Source organism: Ambystoma mexicanum, chromosome 9, assembly GCF_040938575.1.
Source record: "Ambystoma mexicanum isolate Mex_15411 chromosome 9, UKY_AmexF1_1, whole genome shotgun sequence".
Classification (NCBI taxonomy): Eukaryota; Metazoa; Chordata; class Amphibia; order Caudata; family Ambystomatidae; genus Ambystoma; species Ambystoma mexicanum.
In genome coordinates, this window is record NC_090931.1 from 1,502,476,318 (window position 1) to 1,502,500,371 (window position 24,054).

At 45.1% G+C, this 24,054-nt stretch overlaps 1 protein-coding gene across 2 annotated transcripts in view; it reads right to left on the reverse strand.

Annotated features, from left to right (window-relative positions):
• LOC138489329 (oocyte zinc finger protein XlCOF6-like) overlaps positions 1–24,054 on the reverse strand; it is a 111,917-nt gene that overhangs the window by 84,650 nt on the left and 3,213 nt on the right. For both annotated transcript variants that reach the window (XM_069617029.1, XM_069617028.1), the window contains one exon: positions 12,962–13,054. In XM_069617029.1, coding sequence (XP_069473130.1) covers positions 12,962–12,983 — 22 coding nt within the window. In that variant the 5' untranslated portion in view covers positions 12,984–13,054. The remainder of the gene's footprint in view (positions 1–12,961; positions 13,055–24,054) is intronic.

Below are 24,054 nucleotides of genomic sequence, written 5' to 3' on the forward strand. Positions count from 1 at the left end.
TAGCCTTCCGAGACATGGAAAGGGGCAGCTCACAGGGACATACAGCAAGGGACATACTCGGGTGCAGTGCATTTCATTTCCATGTACTTTATGATGAATGCACTGCCAACTTTGTTTCGGTCATGGTGGTACGCAACTTGCTCTGAAGTCATGGCTTGCTATATGGGTCTGTCTGCTTACCCAGGGAACATTGCATGTTGTGTGAATTGTGACACATTGGTGTTCCATTTGCCACGCACCCACCGGCGGCTGACTTACTGCGTTGACTGTGTATGACCCGTCACAGGGGTAATGTTATATATGGGTACGAAGAATCTACACCAGATTGTCTGTTTGTAGAGTAGTTTGTTGCTATGGGGCATGGTTAGTGGTGTATTTTTGTATAATTGGCACGTACAGGTTGTTGACTGTGGCTCTCTTTGCAGCATTGCAGTGCTCCTGTAACACGACCTGAGAGTGTGCAGGCAGGAGGCCAGCACTCAAAACCAGAGCTAAGTGTCTTGTTGTTTTTCTTTCAAACTGCTCTGCATCGGCTTGCTGGGGGGTGCACTAATGCATGGATGCATGTGTGATTCAATTTGGTAGGTTTTTTTCCCCCTAATCACCCGGAATCCTATGCAATTTTGAACCCTGCATCCTCTACCCGGTGTTCCTGCTTCCCATACCTATCCAAGCAACGTTCCCTAACCCTCTTTCCCCGGTGGGGTTGCGGATGCCTGTGTAAGCCCCGAACTTGCAGGCGCCAAAACCCTAGAGGGGGTGGTTGGTTCATACCACTCCTAAGCCTGGACTACAGAAGACCATGACAATGATGTCCAAGTTTGTTTGGATTGTGTATGTGTTCATGCAGGTAGTACATTTTTGTGCATTCCCTACTTTCATGTGTCATTCCTCCTCCCCTCTCCTGCCACTCATTCCAGTTATCCAGTGTGCCAACACCTGTCCCGACTGCATATCCCTGAACCTCCTTCCCCACCAGGGTCTCAGGGGCCTGTGTGAGTTTGACCTTGCAGGCACCCGGGACACGGTGGGGGTGGTTGTTTCATGACACTCCCGCGCCTGTACACGGGACCTGTGACAGTACACATCCGTTCATGGTGCATCATCCTATGTTATGTACCACACATGGTTCACATCCTGTTGTGACATTGTTTTACTGTGCTACCTCGGTTGTTGCATCATTGTGGTAGTACTTGGCCTTTGTGAGGTACTGCTACGTCAAGTCATCTACTGGAGGGTGTTCGGGTTTGTTTTTATGCCTTGGATTTTGTGATTTTGGAAATGAGTGTGAATTCTGAGGGTGCAGGCACCTTTTTACACACAAGGTGGGAGATGGTGACGAAGGGTAAAGGTGATCCTGTGGCCAGGTGGAATTGAGGGTTGAAGGCTCCATGACCCAGGTGCAGTTGTTCAGTGGGTCATGGTCATTTGTGAGGGAGAGGGGGTTGTTGTTGATAGTTGCCTTGCCCTGCAGTGTGATGGGAACTCTGACATTGTAATGGTGGTATCCTATGTACATGTTGTGTTGTATTGTGCTGATCAATGCCTGTTCATGTGTTGTGTTTACCTTTCAGGTGCAAGGGGATAGTTGTGGTTTGACATGCTGGGGTGTACACATGGTGTACTTGAGTGCACATCCATATGTTGAGTGCATGTCCTTGCAGACCCACACACTTTCACTCTGATGCACTACATGTACTCCCACCCTTGCATATGCACGTGTACACTGTTTGCCTTCTGGTGGCCACTGTGTCCCTGCAGCACATGTTCTGTGACCAATTATGGATCCTGTACATGCCCAATTTGCTTTTTGATGTGGTCTGTCGCTTAGATGTGATGCTCAGGGTGTGCATCACACACAATGGCTGTTCACTGTGATGTGCGCTGAGCAGTGTGTTGCAGGAGTAGGACACAGCACACAGAAGCTGCAGTGTTGATTTTGCAATACACAATGTGCATGCAGACAGGCATTCATTGTTATGTTCCGTCTACAGCTCTTGTAATGCATTTGGAAATGACTTATTTTGGGTGGGAGGTTGTTGGTCAGTCATTTCATCTGATTCCAGGTCAGGCATCATTGTCTGATGCCACTGTACATTTTGGACATGGCAATGTGTACCTTATTGTTACTGTGTTGGTGTATGGGTATTGCTTGCCATGTCATGTTGTGGTTTGGGAGGGTTTGAGTGACATAACAGTGATGGCCATGGCCTGTTTTGCAGGTGTGTGTGATGCACACCTTGCATGTCAGGGTCATCCGCTTCTCAGAGCAACTAGCTGGGGGTAGATCTCTCTCCGCGGCAGGGCCCTCCCTCTGGAACAGCCTTCCTGCCTCACTTGAACTTGAGGGGAACCATCTCCAGTTCGGGAAGCACCTCAGGACCTTCCTCTTTGCTTCTGCTTTCTCTCTGCCTCTCCCTTGCGGAATTCTTCACTGGAACTGCACTGGATCTGCAACTGGGCCACTCTCACCGACCTCGGTCCCTGGCCCAGCCACTCTCCACTTGCACTGCCTCCCTGGCAACCCCTGCACTGCAGTACTGTCTCTCTATCCCTACAGCCCCCCTTCCCAGCACTTGTCTGCACTTACCTTTGCAGTTGCCACCAGCTGACCTATATATTTGTTTTTTGGTCTACTTCCCCTGTACTGCACTCCCCCCCTCCCCTTCCCCTTGCACTTTTCCCTTCCCCCTACCCCTGCACTTGCACAATCTAAATGACACCTGGCCTAGTAGTACCGTTGTCTGTCTTCCCTTGTTCCCCCCTCCCTGCCTCATCGCACCTTGAAATACTTGTGTATAGGCCAGATCATGTCATATGTCATATGTGTGCCTTTTGGTCACACAGGATAGCTTGTGTTTAAGTAGCTAGGGATGCAGACGATGTGGCACTTCCATGGCAACTATCTCAGGGTGGTAGGGTTGTGACAGTTGACTTTCTCTTTGTCATCATCGATTGTCACCTGCTATGTGCCAGGCCTGTGTGCACTCCGCAGGGGTGGGAGTTTAGGTGAAAAATGTGGCCACAAGCTGGGTCCGGGCTTCCTCGCCATGTGCCCTGTCCCCTCCCATGGGCAGCGCCTGTGCCTGTGGTTGGGGATGTGGGGGCACCACCATGTCCACCGGGACGCCCTGCCGTGTTGCAACATTGTGCAGGACACATGCTGCCACAATGATCCTGCACACTACTGGTGGTGCATAGAGTAGTTGCCCGCCAGAGCGGTCAAGGGAGCGGAAACGTGACTTCAGCACTCCGAATGTGCGCTCCACTATGGCCCTGGTTGCAATATGGGCGGCGTTGTATCTTACCTGGGGTGGTGTGGTGGGGTTCCGGATTGGCGTAATTATGTGGTTGCTCAGAGGGTAGGCACTGTCCCCTGGGGAGGTGATAATAGTTGAGATTATTGGGGTTTGGGTATTTGTCTGTGTGTGACTTGCATGCATGTACAAGGGCATTTTTACTCACCTAGGAGCCATGTGTCGCCATGCTGCCTAGCTACCAGGGCCACGCTCCGGGCAGACATTCCGTATATGAAACTGTCATGGGTGGAGCCAGGGTAGTTTGCATAGACAGAGGTGATGATTCCCTTTGCATCACATACCACCTGTACATTGATGGAATGCCAGTGCTTGCGGTTTCGGTAGATGTGCTCAGTGGCCCTAGGTGGACGTAGGGCCACATGGGTGCAATCTATGGCACCGAGCACTTTGGGGAAGTGTGCCACCCTGAAAAAATCCAGGACAATGGCCTGCCTTTCTGCGGGTGTTCTGGGCATGTATATGGGCCTGCGGACTGAGGGGCGCGCTGTCATGATTGCCAGTACCTGGTGTAGGCAGCGGACTGCGTGGCCTGTGAGACCCCCCCCCTCCCCCACTATGGCAGTAGTCTGCTGAAATGACCCAGTGGCCAAAAAATGCAGGACATTGAGCACCTTCTCCAAGGGGCTCAATGCTTGGGAGCAAAGGGTGGGGGATGTAAGGTCATCTTCCCACTCCCTGACCAGGTCTAGGATGATGTGGGGTGGAAACCTATACCTGCCATAGACCTGGTCGTCAGGCATCCCAAAAAGGCTTGTCCGTGGTGCGAAAATGCGTGCCCTGGCTATTCTCCTCCTCCTGCGGTGTCCCACGATCAGTGCTGCGAGAAATGGGGCATTCATCGTAGCTGTATATACGTGTTTGTTGTTTGCGCGCACTTTTGTACTGTGCGTGGGGACGCTTCCGCCTGCCTTCGTGTGGCGGACGCGTTGACGCCTGTGTGCGTCTTTTGCCATGCGCGGGTTTCCCGTATTCGGATCCATGAATACGAGTTGTTCGCGTGCGTGTGGGCGTTCCGTGTAGTTCCTTGCAGTACTTCCCCAGTTACGCCTTCTTTTTCACGCGTTGTTCCCCATTCCGCGTGTTACGCCCACTGTTCCGCCCACTTTGGTTGTGTACGCCGCGCTATGTGCGCTTTTGCTGTGTGCGTAGCGCACGCCGTGTATGCCTGCGTGCGCCATGGCTGGATTGGGCGCACGGACAGCAGGAAGCACGCGCAGCGTCTTCCTTGAATCTCACGCGTTTTGCAGTTCATCCAAAAATATGTCACTTGTGAAATCCCTTCATGCACAAATTTTACAATTTCAAAGACACAAATGTGGGAAGTATTGTCATTGCAAATATAAAAACAAAGGGAAATACTACACCAAATACCGCTTTGGTTTGCCTAGACCAGTTTCTACAACAGGTCAAGTAAACATAGTGTGAAAGGTAAATCATCTAAGAACACACATTACATAAAAAGAACGGAAGGATCAAAATGCATCAATGATTACATTGCAATCATTGCCCTCCTATGGAATGCAAATATAGATGTACAGTGCATTGCAGACAATTCCACTGCAGTTGCACAATATATCACAGCTTAGTTAACCAAAGCAGAAAAAACAGAGCTCAAAGACCTCTGGGATGACATGTCATCTGACAAAACACTATCACAAAAATTGTGCAGCTTAGGCATAAAAATGCTCTACCATAGAGAATGTGGCTGCTATGAAGCTGCAGACCGTTTAACCGGTACTGCCTTGTATGGAAAATCTGAATATATAGTATGGCTAAGCCTTGGTCCTGCTAAATCTAGAAAAATAGTTCTCAAATCATATGAAGACATAGAAACAATAGCCAAAAATTATCTCAACAGCCAAGACATTTTGAAAAACAACTTACTAGACATATACTACCGAGACAGAAGTACCACTTTGGAAACCGGGGGCCTCATTACACGGTCGGGGGTGGACCAAGGTGCTATTAGCACCTTGGTCCATGCCGGTAAAATACCGGCACCGCCTTGGAGGAAAGGGGAATTACTGCCCTATTCCAAGGTTGGTGGGGCAGTAATTCCCCCTTCCCCCATTGCCCTTCCCCATTCCCATTTTTGCCCCATAGGGCATAATGGGAATGGGGAAGGTGCTAATTACGGCACCGCAAATTGCGGTACCGTAATTAGCTCCCTGGTCCCTATGCGGGTTGGTTTTTAACGCCTGCAAAAAGCAGGCGTTAAAGTCTCCAACCCGCAAAGGGACCTCGTAGTAAGGCGGTAAGGGTTAACAGTCACCGGTACCATTAACGGTGACCGTTAACCCTTACCGCCGTCCGTGTAATGAGGCCCCATGTGTCTATACCACATAGCCCAAAACTTCACATACACAAATATTAAAACAGATGAGAAGAAAGGTAGATACAGAGGGCCTCATCACGAGTTTGGCGGTAACCCTTAAATCCGGCAGTAGCGCTGTTAGCGCTGAATTTAAGGGTCTGCCAAATCAGGGCTTTGGCGGATTTCTCCCCAGCTATGAGCTGGGGGGAAATCCACCGAAAATTGGCGCTCATACCTCCGGCGGGAAATCCGCCGGCGGTATGAGCGTGAAATTTCCCCATTGAGCCCAATGGGGAATGGGGCATTCCCGAATGGGCTCAATGGGGAATGGGGATTTCCAAATCCACTAAACCCGTGATCTGGCACTAATAGCGCCGGTGGGTTTGGCGGTAGGGCAGACAGCGCTATTATCGCCGGAGTTACCGCCCAACTCATGATGAGGCCCAGAGTGGAAAATTGTGAAGACAGCTTAATCAAACCTACCAAACAAAGCTTAATTAATCATATCAAATTATCAAATTATCATTACAAACTCATTACAAACTCCTCAACATAAAGAACTGTATTACATGTCCCTGCTACAACTTTTTAAACCATGGAGAAAAGAAGAAGATTTACTAGATACCTATGACTCCAATGAAGACGCTTTCAAAGCAAATGAAAGCACTATAACAGACAAACTTTACACAGTACAAAACAATGTTGCACAATGAACAGCAACAAGAAATAGCACTCCAGGCGCATCTAGATGTGGACACTCCTGACAGTAGTCAACCTTCTGTAACAGGAAGCCAAGTACCACTTGGACAGCCACTAATAGCAAATGAGGCAGAATAAGCCATGACTGAAGTAGAAAACACCATGGGGGGTCATTACAAGGTAGGAGGTAGCGGCATGGCTACCCCCTTACTGGTCCGGGTTCCTTGAATGAGGAATTACCGGGCCATTCTGACCTTGGAGGGCCCGGTAATTCCTCATTCAAGGAACCCATCCCCATTCGAGCCCCCATAGGGCTCAATGGGAATGGGGAGGGTGCTAACAACGGGCCGGGTAATAACGGGCCCGGTAATAACGGGCCCGTTGTTAGCGCCCTGGTCTCCTCGTGGGACCCCACTAAGGGTGCCTGGTAAGACCAGGCGTGCTTAGCGGGATCCCGCGAGCAGACTCGTAATGGGGTGGTAAGGGGTTGACGGCTCCGGCACCTTTACCGGCGCGTTAGCCCCTTACTGCCTAGGTCATAATGACCTCCAATGTGTCAGTATGAGCAATCTACAGAAGACTTTGCTCTACTAAAATTAGAACTAAACATTGAGCAGCGTAGCATTTTCCAAGAAATAACAAAACAAATTGAACATGGTGTGCAGCATGAAACTAAAAATTGTACCTGCCAAGACTACAAACCTATGATGCTATACATGAGTTTTCAAGCTGGTTCAGGCAAAACACGCTTAATCAAAATCATCAGCAAGTTCCTCCAACAATTGACAAACAACAAACTGTCAGCAGTTATAACTGCCCCACAGGTTTAGCTGCCTACAACATAGGCTGTGTCACTTTACACCAATTACTACTCCTTCCAGTAGAACACCAAAACAAATTAGACTATTACACACTTTCTCCAGAAGTTGCAATGGAACTACGCAGAGTTTTCAAAAAAATGAAAATGCTGCTAACAAATGAGGTAAGCATGGTTTCCAATCTAATGTTAGCCTTCATTCACCTCAGATTAGAAGAGGTCCTGAAAACAGACTATGAAGAACTCTTTGGAGGAAAACACATTATCGTTTTCAGAGATCTTCAATTAACACCAGTTAAAGGCAAACCTATTTTTAAAACATTAGGGCACAAACTATGCCGTACAACTCTTGCCAGCATTGGAAATGTCAACCTTTGGCAACATTTCCAATACAAAGAATGAACTGAACACCTGCATCAGTCTGCAGACGTCACATATGCCAACATTTTAAAAAGTATTAGAGTTGGTGTACTATCTCAAGAAGCACAATCTATATTAAAAATCAGGCCCATTGTTGCCAACTCTTGCAAGCTGTTCACAATTCAATGAAACAATGTTGAAAAAAGAAATGCAACCAATAGTTCAAATTTGCTCCACAGACAAACTGGACGTGCACGGTATGACACTACCAATGTGACAACAAGCCACAACAAGGCTAAATACCTTAGAAAACTATCTCTAACACAGCTGGTTTGGAGAAAATATTAAAATTATCTTTAAACTGTAGAGTAATGCATAAACAGAACCTTGATGTGGACCAAGGACTAGTTAATGGAGCACTTGGTACAGTTGTTGGCTTTCAAACATACCCACGTGACAACAACATTCAGTTTGTCAATATTCTCTTTGACAAACTATCAGAAGTTAAAAGGATGGGACGCTCAACAGCCCGCTTCCTTCTTTCAGAGACATGTATGTACGCAGAGAACAATTTTCTCTAACTCTAGCATACGCAGTCACCATTCACAAATCACAAGGTCTTACCCTAGATAAAGCATTGATAGATACTGGTAGCACAGTGTTTAAAGAAGGCATGAGCTATATAGCACTATCACACTTACGTACACTTGACAGACTATTTCTAATCAACTTTGATGCAAGTAAAGTAAATGCTGATATTCCTTGCATTCTAGAATACAATAGACTGCGTTCACTCTACGCCCCCATATAAAAACCGATCCTGTTCCTCAAAAAGCTAAAGTTTGTAAACGAAAACTACTTCAGACTCAAATTTTGCAGGATCTCACAGCAATTCCTCCAAAGAAATTAAAAGAAGCTAATACTTCATCAAGGACCACAACCAAAGAAGGATCTAGTGCACAAACTACCTCTTCAAAGAAACAACATGCACTCCGAACAAATGACTTGGACACAGAACTGTCAGGTCCATTCAAATTTTCAAATACAACTGGTGTAAATTGCTATGCAAATGTGGCAACCAATATTCTATTCCGATTTCCACCAACTATTGACAACATTTACTTACACAGGACAGACCAATTGTGTTTGCAAATGTTAGTCCTTCACAGAAATGCAACCAACAATCCTGACAACACTTACAGTGTTTCTGGAATAAGGCAGGAATTGGACTACTGTGCTGGAATGGTCAAATTCACTATAAACACACAAGAAGATCCACAAAAATTTCTAATGTACTTACTACAAGTACTGGAAAACAAAAACATACCTATAAATGAAATTTTCCAGATTTCATACATGTGGAAAAATACATGCACTCTTTGCAGCCATGTGGCACAAGAACAAGTCCCTAATAAACGCTTTGTGTATGTATCCATATCTAACTATGAATCCATTCCATTTCAGCAACTTGTACAAAATGCAAACCATGGTAGATTATGTACTACCTGCAATTCAGATAATCGCTCCACCTTACAAATACAGACACATAGTAAATACGTAATAGTAATGCTTTTACGTTACAATGCAGATGGCATCAAAAACAACTGCAATCTGACTGGATTCACAAATGGACAAGTATCACTTGGTAAGAAAACCTTCACAACAATAGGTATAATCTAACACACAGCAGCCACAACCAATGCAGGTCACTACACTGCATATATAAAAAATAATTGTGGATAGTTCGAATGTAATGATACTACCATTACTCTAAAACAGAGATTACCAGCAAATCTTGTAAACGCTTACTTAATATTCTTATAACTAAAATGTAATAACTAATCTGTGTATGAACATCAACAAAACTTCAACTTCAAAACTATGAACAGTTAGAATATGCCAACAGGTATCTAACTGCCCCAAGATCCTGCAACAAGCAAACAGATAGATGAATACTACTAAAATGGAACAAGAAATAAACAATTAGAATACACCAAATGGTATCTAATTGCAACAATACCACCACCACTTCCATATCAAAACCCATACACCTATTCAATTCCTCCTATTGAAATCAACCAAAGAAATATACTGTACCATAACGTAGAAAGTTTTCTTTTTATCCAGCATGGATTTCTTTCCCATAGACCCAATGATTTAATGAACAAACACAGGAACTGAGCAAATTCCACAGTACACTGGTTTGAACTATAGTACTTCTAAAGTGCTAACTATGAGGGTCGACAAAATACAGAAATATCTACTGTGCAATGCAATAACTCATTATAAACTACCTACACTAAAATGTGATCTATTCTTTTATCACAGAGATTGAAAAAGAACGTCTGCTCCAATTACCCATGTCATGAAAAAACTGCATACAACCAAAAAAAGTCAAACAGTAAGTATATAATGATTGGACTCACAAACACCACATCATAACACACCCATTCAAGCAAACACCTGACCCTAGACCACAATCCAAAATGTTTCCTTCCATGGGTATCTTCTGCTGCAGTGCTTGTTGCCAAACTAAAGGAAACAGTAAGTATATAATGATTAGACTCTCAAACACTGCAACATAACACAGCCATGCAAACGAACATCTCACCAATAAATACAACCCAAAATGCATAGTCTCTTCAAAACCAACATTCTGAACACAATTAAACAAACTAGCACACATCAACTCATCATCCTATAAACGCTATTACACTACTACCAATCAGTACACAACTATTGAAAACATATCCCCTAAGCAGCCAACATACCACAGTCAAAATGTTTGCTAGCATAGGTGTGTTATGCTGCGGTGGTTGTGGACAGGGCCTAGAGTCTTGAGTGCATGGCTGATGGCCTACGGCCTGTGTTGTGTGCAGGGTTTGCAACAACCCTCCTTATTGTATGTTTTATATCTGTTTTTAACCTTATTACCAATACAGGGTCGACTATTATTTGGTCCTGACAAAGGTGGTGATATTCATGCACCCACCTAAACGTATAAAATGTGCTTTGGATACAGATTATGTATTTACAACTTTCATCTAATGTCCATAAGTAGACCCTTGGTTATTTGATCCACCTAGAATAGGGGTAGTCGGCCAATGTTATTTATAACCGGGTTCCGACAGGGGGATTGCATCCTCTTGTTGGTATGTCAATTGTTGTTTGTACATGATTCATTCCTATTTTCTTTGTATTTTATATAGTATTCTTGGCTTGTTTTATGCGATTTAGTTCACTAAAATCATTGTTCTTATTATGATGAAATTAATTATAAGGCTTTATCAGAGAGAAAATGAATTGTTGTTGTGTTCATATAATAATGTTAATTTACACTGCATTTGTGTTTCAATGCAGGGTTGCAAGTATAACCTCTTGGTTAGTATCAAGTTATTCCTGGTGGGCATAACTTCATGTTTCTCGTTGGTAAGCCTGGGCCTGGATTGGAGACAGAACTGGCTTCCATCTAGATGACATGGTGCACTTGGCCCTCTCTCTCTCTCACTCTGTCAGCTACAGGCTTAACCTCCTCAGTAAGATGACGGCAGGTCTGGCTGATGTAAGGCCTCTCTCTCCTGGAAGCCACTCTGATTAGAGAGGAGACAAAACACTCCAGCCAAAGGGAACTCCCAGGTGGCAGAGAGGAATGAATGGAGAAACTGAAAAAACCTCCAGGTGTGTCAAATACAGTTGCTCCGAGGAAGAAGGACGATAATCTCAAGATAAACATGAAGGCAGCTAGTCCAGGAAGTGGGAATCTCCTGATTCTGCTTGGGTGATTCAACAGGAAGTAGAGTGGAGAAGAGAAGATGGCAGGTCAAGAAAGAAGGGGGAGGAATCAGGACCAGAAGTCAGGAAGAATAAGGGCAAGGAACGAGGAACAGAGTTTTCCAGGAACCAAGAGCAGGGAAACTAGCAAGCCATGGAACAGTGTGAACAAGGTCCACTCGAAGAAACGCAGAGTGTTGAGAAGCAAACAGTCACGGTCGTCTGTTAACTTCCTATATTGCGCAGGGTGTCACCAGTTGCATCAGATGTGTGTGTACATGAAGTGCATGGCGGCCAATGCTGATACAGGCTGCAGTCCTCTTTCCCCCGTCCCGGGTGCGGATCTGGACTCTCTCTCTCTAATCATGTAGATGTATTAGTCTGAATTTCCAGCAATTCTCTGTAGTGTTTCGCACCTTTATATCCAAGCAAAAGCAGGGAGTGTCAAGTCCTTCTGATGCTATTGTCCATTCTTCTTGAACTCCATCCAGTGGCAATCTGGACTGGTCCAAGCCTCCTTCAGTTTATGAAAGAACTGAAGAAAGGGCACTTCCAGCAAAACCCTGGTGTAACCTAGATTAAGGCTGTCTGGTGTACACCCCATCTGTATATTGTACTGTGATAATAATCATTAATGTAACTTCATTATTTGTTAAGGATCTGGACCTTTCCTCTCACACTTCAGCCAACAATATACAGATTTGCCTGCACATCGTTGGCACCTAAGAACGCTTTGTTGCGGTTTCAGAGGCTCAGGCAAAGGTTTGATATTGGCTGTGCCTCAGAGGACTGAGGCTATGAACACCCAAGCATTGCTACGGGGCCCATGCCACCTACTAAACCACCTGGAGAACAATCCATCATTTTGCAGGATGTTTGGACTAAATACAGTATTGTCATCCTGAGCAAACAATGCAACTTTAGTCCTAGTTCACAAGTCGTTGCTTTTACCTCAAGCCCCCCCTTATATCCCATCTGACCCCCAGGACATGGGTGTCGGCTCATTGATCAACTCTGCATTGGACTGTACCAATGCCCAACATATCAGGCACCTCCCCCGCCTACTTTATGAAATTTCTACAGGGAGTTCAGAATGCCATGGCCCACCTTATTTTTGGCAAGCTGGAAAGAGGCTCCATCATCCCACCTCGCCTCTCTCTGCAATCGTTGCAGTGGGGTGCTAATTTACTTTAAGACCCTCTGCCTTGTTTTGTATTTCACACATGAACCGGCACCATCCCACTAAGCCGAGAAAATGATGCCATGCATACCCAAGCAGGCATCTATGCCCCTCTGACAGCGAACACTTGATAATTCCACATTCTAACTCTAAACCGAGCAGTGACAGAAGGATTGCAGGTCAAGTCCTGCACCTGTGGAAGGACCTCCCTTGGGAGATTTGCAACCCGACCAACCGCCTGACTTTCCATAAGGTGTTCAAGATCCTTCTTTTCTGGCAATAAGGCTTATGTGTAGTTACCCACTTGTCGCATACCTCCGTTTCTCAAAGTGGCGATATCCTCACGCCAGATGCAATTTAGTTTTTGGTGTCAGTGTTTGCATCTTGCATTTTCGGTGAAGTGAGTGTACATCTATCTGAGTTTTGGGTGAGTGCCCCTTGGCAGTGGGAAGACATGGCTGAGCAGGACCGCCCATTCACAGCTAACGCACAATGCATACCGTAAACTCTCTCCACCTCCATGCCGTCGGTGAGACTCAGATCTTGCTTTTCTCTGGTTCTCAATGAGAAGACAGTGCTGACAATGAGGGGACCTGTTAATAAAAGAAAGCAGACATTAGTATTCCTGAACTTGTCAAATGAAGAGAAGTATCTGTTGTCTACCATGAGGCACATGTTGGGGCTCAAACTCCAGATTCCTGTATTTGCAACAATCTGCATATAAAACACTTCTGTCCTAACAAATATATTACACTCAGTTTCATATTCTTGTGACATCAAATTTGGGAGTTTTTACTAAGTCGCTACAATCTTGGGCCTCATTATATTTTGATTACTGGTTAATAGTTTCCTAATCCGGGGTGGATCCCCCACTCCAGACCTTCAACCAGTAAATACAACCTCTGCTCTTCTAAAGCCCATCCCACTCTTCCTTGCTCATCACATTTCCTTTCCAGCTGAGGGTGGGGCCAGTGCTGGACTGGCCACAGGAGATGCAGGTATTTATTTCCCCAGAGGGCTGGCGTGGGCAATTTTTGGTGCCATGGGACGCATGGGAGCAGCTTCCTGGAAAAAACTGTAATACACACTTCAACTGGTAATGTGAGATTTTCGTTTTTACAGTATGGATCAGAGTGAGAAACAGGGGCATGTTCTGTTTTACTGTTGCTGGGAGGAAGCAGTCATGGGCTACCATGTTTAAATGTGGTTAATTGTGTTGTTTGCTTATAATCTTTGGCAGGAGTAAAGAAAGAAAACTAAAGGCACGATGATGCAGGTTTATTTTGACTGTTCTTGATCCGATATCATCCAGACCTCCCAAGTCCAGGCTGGCAGGAAGAACTGCACGGGGCAACGCAGACCTTCCGCGGGCCATTAGCCTGATGCAGTTTCCATAACGCAGCCCTTGGTCCTTGATCTTAGTCTGCTGGAATCGTTTCCCAGTTTTATCATCTTTGGGGATTGGAAGCTCTGTACTTTTTTTTGCTTTTTATCAATTCTTTCATTTAAATGTTATCAGCCATAACTTCAACAGATAAAGACAATTATTAAATAGTGCATTGCATCACCCAGCCATTTTCCACCTCCCCCAGTACAGGTGTACATAATCAAAATACTCATTAACGGTTCTTGAATCAAAATCCCTCAGAAAAGTCTACAAAATAGTAACTGAGGTAGAAAAAGAAAGATAGATCCTCCATAATAAGTAGTCCATGAAAGATGGATAGTGCTTTCAGTCCGGCCAGACAAGGAATGTCTCTTATATAATCCAATTACCTATACCTCATCAGGAGTCCACATCTTTCTCCACTTCTTATCAGACCCCTGGGAGGCTCACAAATCACTGGAGAGAGTTACACGCCGTATGGTTGACTCTAAGGGCATTTATTTAATGGATCGGGGATAACACGTGTGGGTCCCGACAGACGACCAGGTCTTGAGGAAGTACCTGAACAGCTAAGGGGACACTCATACTTGCTTGGCTGAGAAACACTTGTGTTCCCTGAGTGCAGTATATTTGCCAGGCAGAGGCAATGTGGCAGCAGAACGATGGAGTCGCAACTCGCCTTGCTCGCTGGAGCATTACCTGGATCCCAGGACATTTCAGCTGATGGTGCAAGCCCTGCCTGGACCTCTTTGCAACGAGGGAGAACAGACAAGTACGTTGGTAGAGCTCTCTCTACCAGGGTCTCACAGTGTAGATCCAGGATTCTCTGTCGGATCGTTGGCCGGTGGGTCTGCTTTAGGCTTTTACCACTTTTCCCCTTGTTGGTAAGAGTCCTCAGGAAGATCCAGAAGGAAAGAACAGAGGTGTCATTGGCTGTTCCATTTTGATTGAGGATGCCATGGTTTACCCTCTTGCGGCACCGAGCAATGGATGGCCTGATATTCTTCGTGTTGCATCCCTCTCCTGATTTCCCATACTAACTTGGCAGACGAGACTCTAAAGCGACTACGTCGGTCAGGATGGAGGTTGAGCGGCAGGGACTGCGGCATCTACTAATGTCCCAAGCAGTGGCCGAGGTGGTTCAGAAATCCCACTGACCGCTATGCTAGCACCCTACAGACACCATTGGCCTACTTTTATACTCTGTTGTGCAACTAAGAGCTTGGGCAAATTCTCGCCGGACCACTGGCTGATATCGGATTTTCTGAAGGATGGATTTGTGTGAGGGGTCAGAAATGAAAGACTGACAACTTTGTGAAGGTTTTACGAAAGATGACATTTTATTAGGTTGGATAAAAGCATCACTATCCCTACCCTTATGAGTATTTCCCAGCCTAAAATAAACTAAAGGAAAAGGTCTCTGTCCCTCACACTTGTCCATACAGTAAGTCAGATAAGTAATGCATAGCAGTTCAAATGCAAAATATATATAACAGTTAGGTTCACCATATGATAACAGTCTCTCCTTATAATCTTGGTGAATTCCCCTTCCCCAGATTCAAGCAGGATTCGGTCCCCCAGTTCCAAAAAGAAATAAGGAAATCCCGGTTTGTAACAAAGTTCTAACACAGTTCTTTGTGACTCCAACTTCATAACAAAAGGTTCCAACAATTCAGTGGTTCTACAAAGGTTCTTTCTCTTACTCTTGTAATAGTGAGACTCAAAGCAATCTTCTTCGCATAAACCAAGAATATGCCCTTAGTTCTTCAGTATTAACATAAATTGTCTTGGTCAGGATGCTTTTGCAACAACCGATTATTTCTGAAGAGATAGAACACTTCTGCAGCAGTTTTATACGGTTCTTGCTTCAGCAATGAAAGTGTGTCCGGATAATTTGTTAACACCACTTCATCAACTTCTACCTGGTTTACTCCCATGCCAGGCCTACTACATCAAAGTTCGCTGTTTGGGTATAATCCCCTGCCAGAACAGTAATTTACGAACGCCTCTATGGTTAAGATCAGCTTACAACAACTTTGCAGTGTTTATTACTTTACAACATCAGGCTTTAAGCAATGCTTCAGGGAAGGCAAGATTCACATTTGTGCTCTTTAGTACACCTTTGTGCTTTCCAAAACCTCTGCAAGTTATGCTCCTCTCCTTCTGAACAACCTTTTCCAGAAAGGCAGCCTTCTTGCCACTCTTGTTTCCCCACTGCTTTATTAACCAAACACTGACAAAAATATGGTTTCATTCTGCTTCTTCCTTGGCTTGGGCAATGTGGGTTCATACCAGCTTGAGTTATGTGCTTCTTCAAATATGGGCAATAAGATTTACAACCTTTGGAACATTCATTTGTCCCCTCTTGACTCTGGCAATAGCTGTTGGCTTTAAATTGCCTGCTTTTACTTTCTTTTGGCTTGGGTAATGATTGTTTGCATTAAGTTCTAGAGGTATTGCCCCACCTTGTTGCTGGTTTTTAAATAAAATTGCATGCTTAAAGACACAGGGCTCTATCATGACTTTGGCGGTATCCTGGCGCTGGTTGCGCCGGGAATTCACCCAACGCAATTAGCGTTAAAACAACTCGGTCCGGCACAATTTGCACCGTTACCACGAGTTGCGGGGGGGGGGTGGGCAGTAAGTCCCCATTCCCACTGGGTCCATTAGATCCAATGGGGATGGGGGCGCTATTACCACCGGCGGTAATAGCACCAAAAATGGCCTTAAAGCTGGCGCATTCACCTCCAGCTCGGAGTTGGAGGTGAATGACCCAGGAAAACGGGATTGAGCGGAGCAGTAAATGCAGTGGTAATAGCGTTACCGCCGCATTTTCCTGCTCTGCCCAACTCGTGATGACCCCCACAGTCATTTGGTTTCACATAATAATGTTTTCTCTGTTTTCTGACAGTTTGGTATTCAAAATTGTCTTTGGTCTTAATTTCACACATACGCAATCGTTTTCACAGAGCGCTCCAATGTCACTATCAGTTGGTGAATTTACCGGGTAAGGCGTGCACGTCTTTCAACCTCGCTGCTCACAGGTACATTGCTTCAGAAGCTCCTCGCAATCCGGCAATCTGCTGGTTTCACTTTGCCACCACCCACATCACCTGCACAGTGAGCTTTCTTTGCACCAGAGGCTCTATGGTGCTCGCCTGCCACCGCAGACAGCCTTGTGGGGGAAGAACGTTTTCACACTTTTGCTTCCCGTTATGCAGCCTCTGCAAAACAGGTCTTCAGGGGGCAAGCTTTCTTCTCTCAGGTACCCCGCTACTCAACCTCTGCAATTAAGGCTTCTGGAGGCTAAGACCCTCTCAGGACCAGCTACTGCTCACCATTAAACGGTGGTCCCGGTATCTTCTCCCTCCTCCAGTCCCTGCTTCTTCTGCAATGTGGAGAGTTCAGAACCCCTCTGCCTACGACTGCTGCTCTGGTCCAAGCTCACTAATGGCCTGCACCTGAAGGGACCTTTTAAGCCTCTCAGTCTCCCTCAGGAGTGGGTCATTCAAATTAACAAGCTGCACTTTGCAGTTTTGTTCCTCTTCTTCGTCCCAGTACTTCAGAGATTATGGGACTTGACGTCCCTAATGCAAAAGTTAGAGAAACTAACTTGACTTTTTATCTCTAAGTCATTTCTGATCCCAATAATATTCTCTACAGGAATATCATAAGGATAAATAGCAAAAATTGATTTTATAGAAGAATAAAGATTTTTAGAGTCTGAATTGTTATTATTCACAGACTTCTTTTATCTTTAGGAGTTAGGGGAGATTCCAACTCTTTACGTTTCCATGGTTTTAGAAGGGTTTTCTTTTCTCTCAATGCCTAAGGGTTTATGATTGTTTTCACTCATTTTATAATGTTCAACTTGGGGAACAAAAAGATTGTTATGACAACAAGCATTAAATACTTTGGCATTGAGAAGATGTCTTCCTTAGAAGAAGACAAATACTGCGTCTCACCTAACGGAATCATCTTAATCCTCTGGGACCTTTCTCCTCCCATGTGATCCTCCTGCAGGACACCACTCCCAAGGTCAGGATCAGAAAGCGGCCTTTGTGAGGAATTACATTTAACCGAGGGCCGACCTAGGGCTGGTGCCAGCTACCCTCAATTCATAATGGGCAGCAGGGAGAGCTATCAGGGAACTATCTAAGCCCATGGGGGCACTTTATCCATATGTGGGCCGGATGTTGAAAAGTCTTAGGCTGAAGAAGACACAAAAGTGGCCGACCGTGCCCCAATGGGATTGTGCCATTTGAACCATTACAAGAAATAGGGTCAAAGTTGTTGGCATGGAATGTGGCATTCCTGTTAGCTATAACGTTTGGAAGGAGAGTCGGCGAGTTAGGTGCACTGCTCGCCATAAACCTTTACATTCTGTTTTTCCTGATAAATTGGTGTAGCCTCTGGAGCCTCAGTTCACTATGAAGATTCCATGGTCTTTTCATATGAATCGAGAAACCATCATACCGGGTTAAAGCAGCAACTCCCCAGCGCTAGAGTAGCAATCATTACAAACGCTGGATGCCAGATATGCTCTCTCCACCAACATCCAGTGGAGGTCCCCTTTTTGGGGGGCTCAGAATGGGTTGCTGCCCCTCGGGGGAGGGCAAAATGGAAAAAGCCTTCTACAGTCACAATCAGTGGCTGGATAAAGACTGAAGCGGGGGTTCCGCTGCCCGGATCAGCATAGGGCAGATGTACAGGAAGCAGGATAGCTTCATGGGCAGACACCCAGGGAGGTCACCATGGAGGACATCGGTAATGCTGCCAGGTGGGCCTCTCCGTCCACCTTCGTGAGACATTACAGGCTTCAGATGGGAGGTTCATTCTCACTGGCATTTTGGGCGCAGTGCTGTCATTTGTGCACTAGGGATTGGTGTCATGTTCTGAATAAACTAATTTGGCAGTTACATTGGCTGGGTATTTTGCGGTTTCTATGATCCATGGTGTTATAGAAGAACTTTTAGTGAGTATGGTGTTAGGAGGTAATGTTCATCACTCTTAATTCTTCCCAAATCACCACAGTCCTTACGGTCCCTCCCAACCCACCCCAGACTGGCCAATTGATTCAGGGTGTGGATGAGGAGGGAGGGGCTTATATACCATATAATGGGAAGAGAAGAGGGAAAATAGGCTAGGATAGGAGGCTGTTGAAGGGCAGAGCCCTTATGAGTAATGAACATTATCATATGTAATAGAACATTTACAGCAGTCGCAAGGCACTGTGCAGCAATTCAACTACAGAGATCACAGAGAAAAGAGTGCAGAGGCAGTATCAGAATTAAAAGGGTGAATAAAAGCTTGAAAGATAGACATAGGGAAAGAAGCACACATGGAAGAGCGTCTACGAGCTTCTAACTCTGGCTAGAAGGCAAGAGTGTAAATCACAGTATTGATATAGGCACTTGCCTTCTAACCAGAGTTAGATGATCAGAGAAAGGAGTCAACATATGCACAGTCACAAATAGTGAAAAAGTGCACAAAGAAGGAGAGGTTGATGTAGAGAAGGAGGTGCACACAGATAAATAGAAGATATATTACGGTGTGGGAGAAAGATGAACCCAAAACACAAAGCTCTCTTCATTTTACATAAATTGCCTTTCAAGATGTCCACAGACAGAAGCAAACATTTTAACAATAAATCAACAATAAGCATGCACACATGGTAGATCTATAGATTAAATCAAGTCCAAGAAATAGTGAGAAAAGTAAAAGCAGTGTCCTAGAGACAGTGGTAAGTACTGTGAATGCAGATAATCCCCTGGGGACAGGGGAGGAAGAGGATTCCCATTGTAATGTCGCCGTAAAGGCAATACGACAACTGTGATCATGGAGGATAATAAACCGATATGGGCGGAGTCGGGGAATAGTATCGGATACCTGTAGTGTTATCATTTTTATAATGTTCCCAGAGTTTGTTATTTTTCTTGTTATTCTAGCGGACTTTGGATAGGGCAATCCCTCTTACTGGCTTAAGGCAATGCTTGTCCCAAGAGCTCATCCAAACGGACATGCGCTGAAGGACTGCTGAAAGAGTGCTTTGGACGTCTTCAGGTGCACTGGGTGAAAGCCACCTGAGCCTCCATCTTGGATTGAGCCGGACTAAGCCGGCAATAAAAATAGTCTCTTATTCTCGGCCGGAAGACCGTCAGGGCGCATTGCCACCACACCCCTCACCTGAGGAGGACTATGCCGGATGTCGTCAGACCAGCACCACTGACCCGGAAGAGGAAGACCACGTGAGTACCTAGAGATAGACGATGGATTGCGGATGTTGGCAATGAACCCATTTGTTGTACCATGAGGGGCCGGTATTATGAGAGGCCAGACCACTCGAGAATAAAAGGGGAAGGCAACGTGGAAGTGGTCTGGGTTAGTTCAGGTGGGGTGCCGATAGGGTGTTATTTGGATACATGGTTTGCAAGCCTGTATTAAAGGTTATCTTGCGTTGTTCTTTTTGTACACGACTCCTGAGTCCTTTTGTCTGATTTTATGTCCGAATAATAATTGAAAAACATAAAATACTCGAAAACAGTGAAGGACAAAGACAGGGCTTGAACAACATGCACAGCCATTCGAGCACTGTAGTGAACAAAAAGCTGCTGTGTTGGTAAAATATAAAATGTGGACAGGAGTTCACTCAAAATGTCAACAGTGAAGGTACCACTGCCACCAGCCTATCTGGCCTTCCCATAGTATCGGACAAACACCTGTAGTACAAAAGGAAGGGAAAATAAGGTTTCCTGCGCGGATCTTCATAAGGAAAGTAGTAGTAGTGCAACAATAGATGCAAATGGGGACTTGAGACCCCTGTGCTAGTAACATTAATGAATAACCAGTGCCCCCAGACTAAAATGAGTTAAACAAGGGTGTAAGGTTTAAAAATGACCTCACTCCCAAAAAACAGGTTGAGGGTCACAAAACACTCTGTAGATATGCTAGGGGTCCGATTGAAAGAGATCACAAAGCTGCAAAAAAAAGAAAATACTATTCGTTAACAGAAGGTTTACTCCCTTCCCATCCTCTTAAAAAGTGGGAGGTTTACAAAATGTAATGAACATAATACTCAGGCAGGTCAACCGCCAAGGAAAAAGAAGAGGTGACCGAGCTGCAGCATACAAAGATCACTTTAAAATAAAACAGCGGCATAGTTTAAGATCCCAGATTAGGAATCACTCTTCTTCCACCGAGCTTTGGACCATAAAACCAATCTATTCTTGTTACACATCGACACACCACCCACATATCACCCGACCGTCAGAGAAATTTGCAGACACCATAACCACCATTGCAATAGATCACGACCACGTGACCATACTAGGAGAAATCAACATCTGCTTTGAAGAGAATATCAACTGTGCCAATTCACTGACCTCACAATTAGCCAGAATACACTCACAACAAATAATGAAGGGGACACCCATGCATCTGGACACACTTTGGGTGCAGTATTCTGCAAAAAAAGCCTAACTACAATTACACCCAGAGTGCACATTCCCTGGAGCGACCACCTTCTGATTCCTCTGGTGATTCACGCCCCAAGGCGACTACATTTATTTTATTTATTTATTTATTTACATTTATAAAGCGCTCACACAGCCCGCAGGCATCGAGGCGCTGTTTGTTTTTCTTAGTTGCGTAATTGTGTTTTTTTGTCTTAGTTACGTATTTATAACGCACTTAAACACCCAGAGGTTTCTAAGCGCGGACCCGGGGATCGAACCTGTGTTGCTTCATGTCGTCTTGCTTCCAAGACGCACACTCTGCCGCTGAGCTATCCTCCCGGGACATGCCGCCCATATAAATCTGACTCCAATTGGGAACAGGAACTGGAAATCCTGCAACACTATTATTATTTATTATGGTATTTAATGAGTGGAGAACTGACAACGGGAAGCAAGAGAGACCTTTACAGAGGTATACAACACTACAGATATATGAGAGAGCGCTTTACAGAGGTATTCAACAGTACAGATGCATAACGGAGTGCTTTGCAAAGGTGACAACAGAACATATATACGGTGGGGGTGGGATACCGAGGACCACAGAGAAGAGGAACAGATGTACCAGGTGGCAAGGAGCAGAGGGGCGGGCAGGATCTAGCAAGTCAGGTGGCGCGTGGGGAGATGTGATGACCTAGGTGTTGAGGCAGAGAGAGTCCTTGAAGAAGTGGAACTTGAGTTCTTTTCTGAATGGTACGAGCCTGGGAGCGAGTCTTGGGCGTAGGCAGAGAAGGCTTGTTTTCTGGTCCTTTCCTTTTTGCAGTGGTAGATTTCAAGTCTGCATGTGTCATGGCTGCTGATGATGCACTGGCCGCCGGAGAGGCAGTGTTTCACCACAAGGTTGCTGGGTGACTTGGACCTCAACACCAGACTGGAATCCATGAAACCACTAAACACAGTTCCACCTGACAAAATAATAGAGACACTCCAAATATAGATCGCAGAAGCCCTACATTTCATATCACCGAAGAAACTCTTCACCCCCTACCAGAAGAAAATGGTTGCAAGATGGTTTATCCCCCCCTTACCTCCCACTTTCAAACTTTGAAGAAAACAAACCGGGAGCTACAACTAGCCTGGAGGAACATTATAACCAACAGGACAAAGTCGCATACCAAAAACAGATACAGCTCTATAAAGCAGAAATCCTTAAAGCCTAGAAACTGCAATGCACCAAAGCAGCTAAAAAGCAAGCAACGCACAGAAAGAGTTGTTCAACATCATCAATGAGATAAGAGACCCAACATCTTACAATAATGTCCCACTCCCTCGCAGAAACTCTGATGACCTTGCAAACCACTTTAAAAACAAAGTCATAAATATCCAACAAGTAATCAACACTATGCCCAAGAAAATAGGCAAAAATATCACCAACAACCCAACTCCAGAGGCAACCACGATACAACTTCTTCACACCGATCTCGACCATAGACTTCACTAAACTAGTATGAGAAAGCAACAAAGAGAGTTCACCAGTAGACCCTTGGCCACCAGACATCTACAAAAAGATCTTCATCGCAGAAATCCCCGCAGAATGCTTCCACAACCTCATTAGCCATTTACTGGAAACAGAAACTGTACTAGGAGTTTCAAAGCTGCCTACATTAAACCACTTAACAAAAATCCCTCTGGAAACACAGACAACCCCACCGACTACCGGCCTATATCAAACATCCCTTATTCGGTCCAATTGCTATAAACCTATGTATATGGACAAATCCTGACACGTGGAAACCAACCGCCTACTGAACCAGGCACAAGTCAGCTAGAGGCCTATGAGAGGAACTGAACCAGCACTTCTCTCCATCTGGGACGACCTAAAAAAGAACTTGGATTCCAACTCCACTTCCGCCCTGATTCTATTAGACCTTTCAGGGGCTTCCTAAACAGTCAACCATGCCACTCGCCCGAAAAGAATAGAAGTAGGGCTAAGCAACATCACACAACAGTGGATGAAATCCATCCTGACAGAATGGAAACCACCTGGCTACCACCCTTGAGCTCAACATCATGCACAATCATCTGTGAGGATGCACAAAGATCATCCCTCTCGCGACTACTTTTCAACATTTACATGACCCCACTCATGAAACACAAGGGGCACAGACTTACATGCTACAACTATACAGATGATACGCAAATCATCAACAAAATCAATATTAGTGAGGACACAGTCCAAACCCCTGTCGACTGTATCTCAATAACTCAACACATGGATGAGCAACAACAGCCTTAAACTCCACTGGGATAAACCTGAAACCGTGGCTGCGCCCAACAACCTCTTTATACAACCGCATATACCATGGCCTTCTGAAATGGGAGCCAGAACAGAAGCATCCAAAGTAGTTAAAAATCTTGTAATGTTGATGGACAACGTCATACACTGGCACTTCAAGTCAATTCAGTAGTAAATACATTCTTCAACCACCTATGTACCACCAAGTGAATATTACCCTTTCTCACCTTCCGACACAGAACACTTGCTACCATCTCTCTCATCATGTCAGGAATAGACTAGACCAATAGCATCTACCTTGGAATGCCTGACTACCTCAACAAAAAAACTGCAATTTATCCAGAAAACAGCAGCAAGATTCCTCCTTAGACTCAGCAAGAGAGAAAACGTCACACCAGCACTACAATACCTACACTGGCTACCAGTCAAGAAAAAGATCCATTTCAAAACACTCTGCAT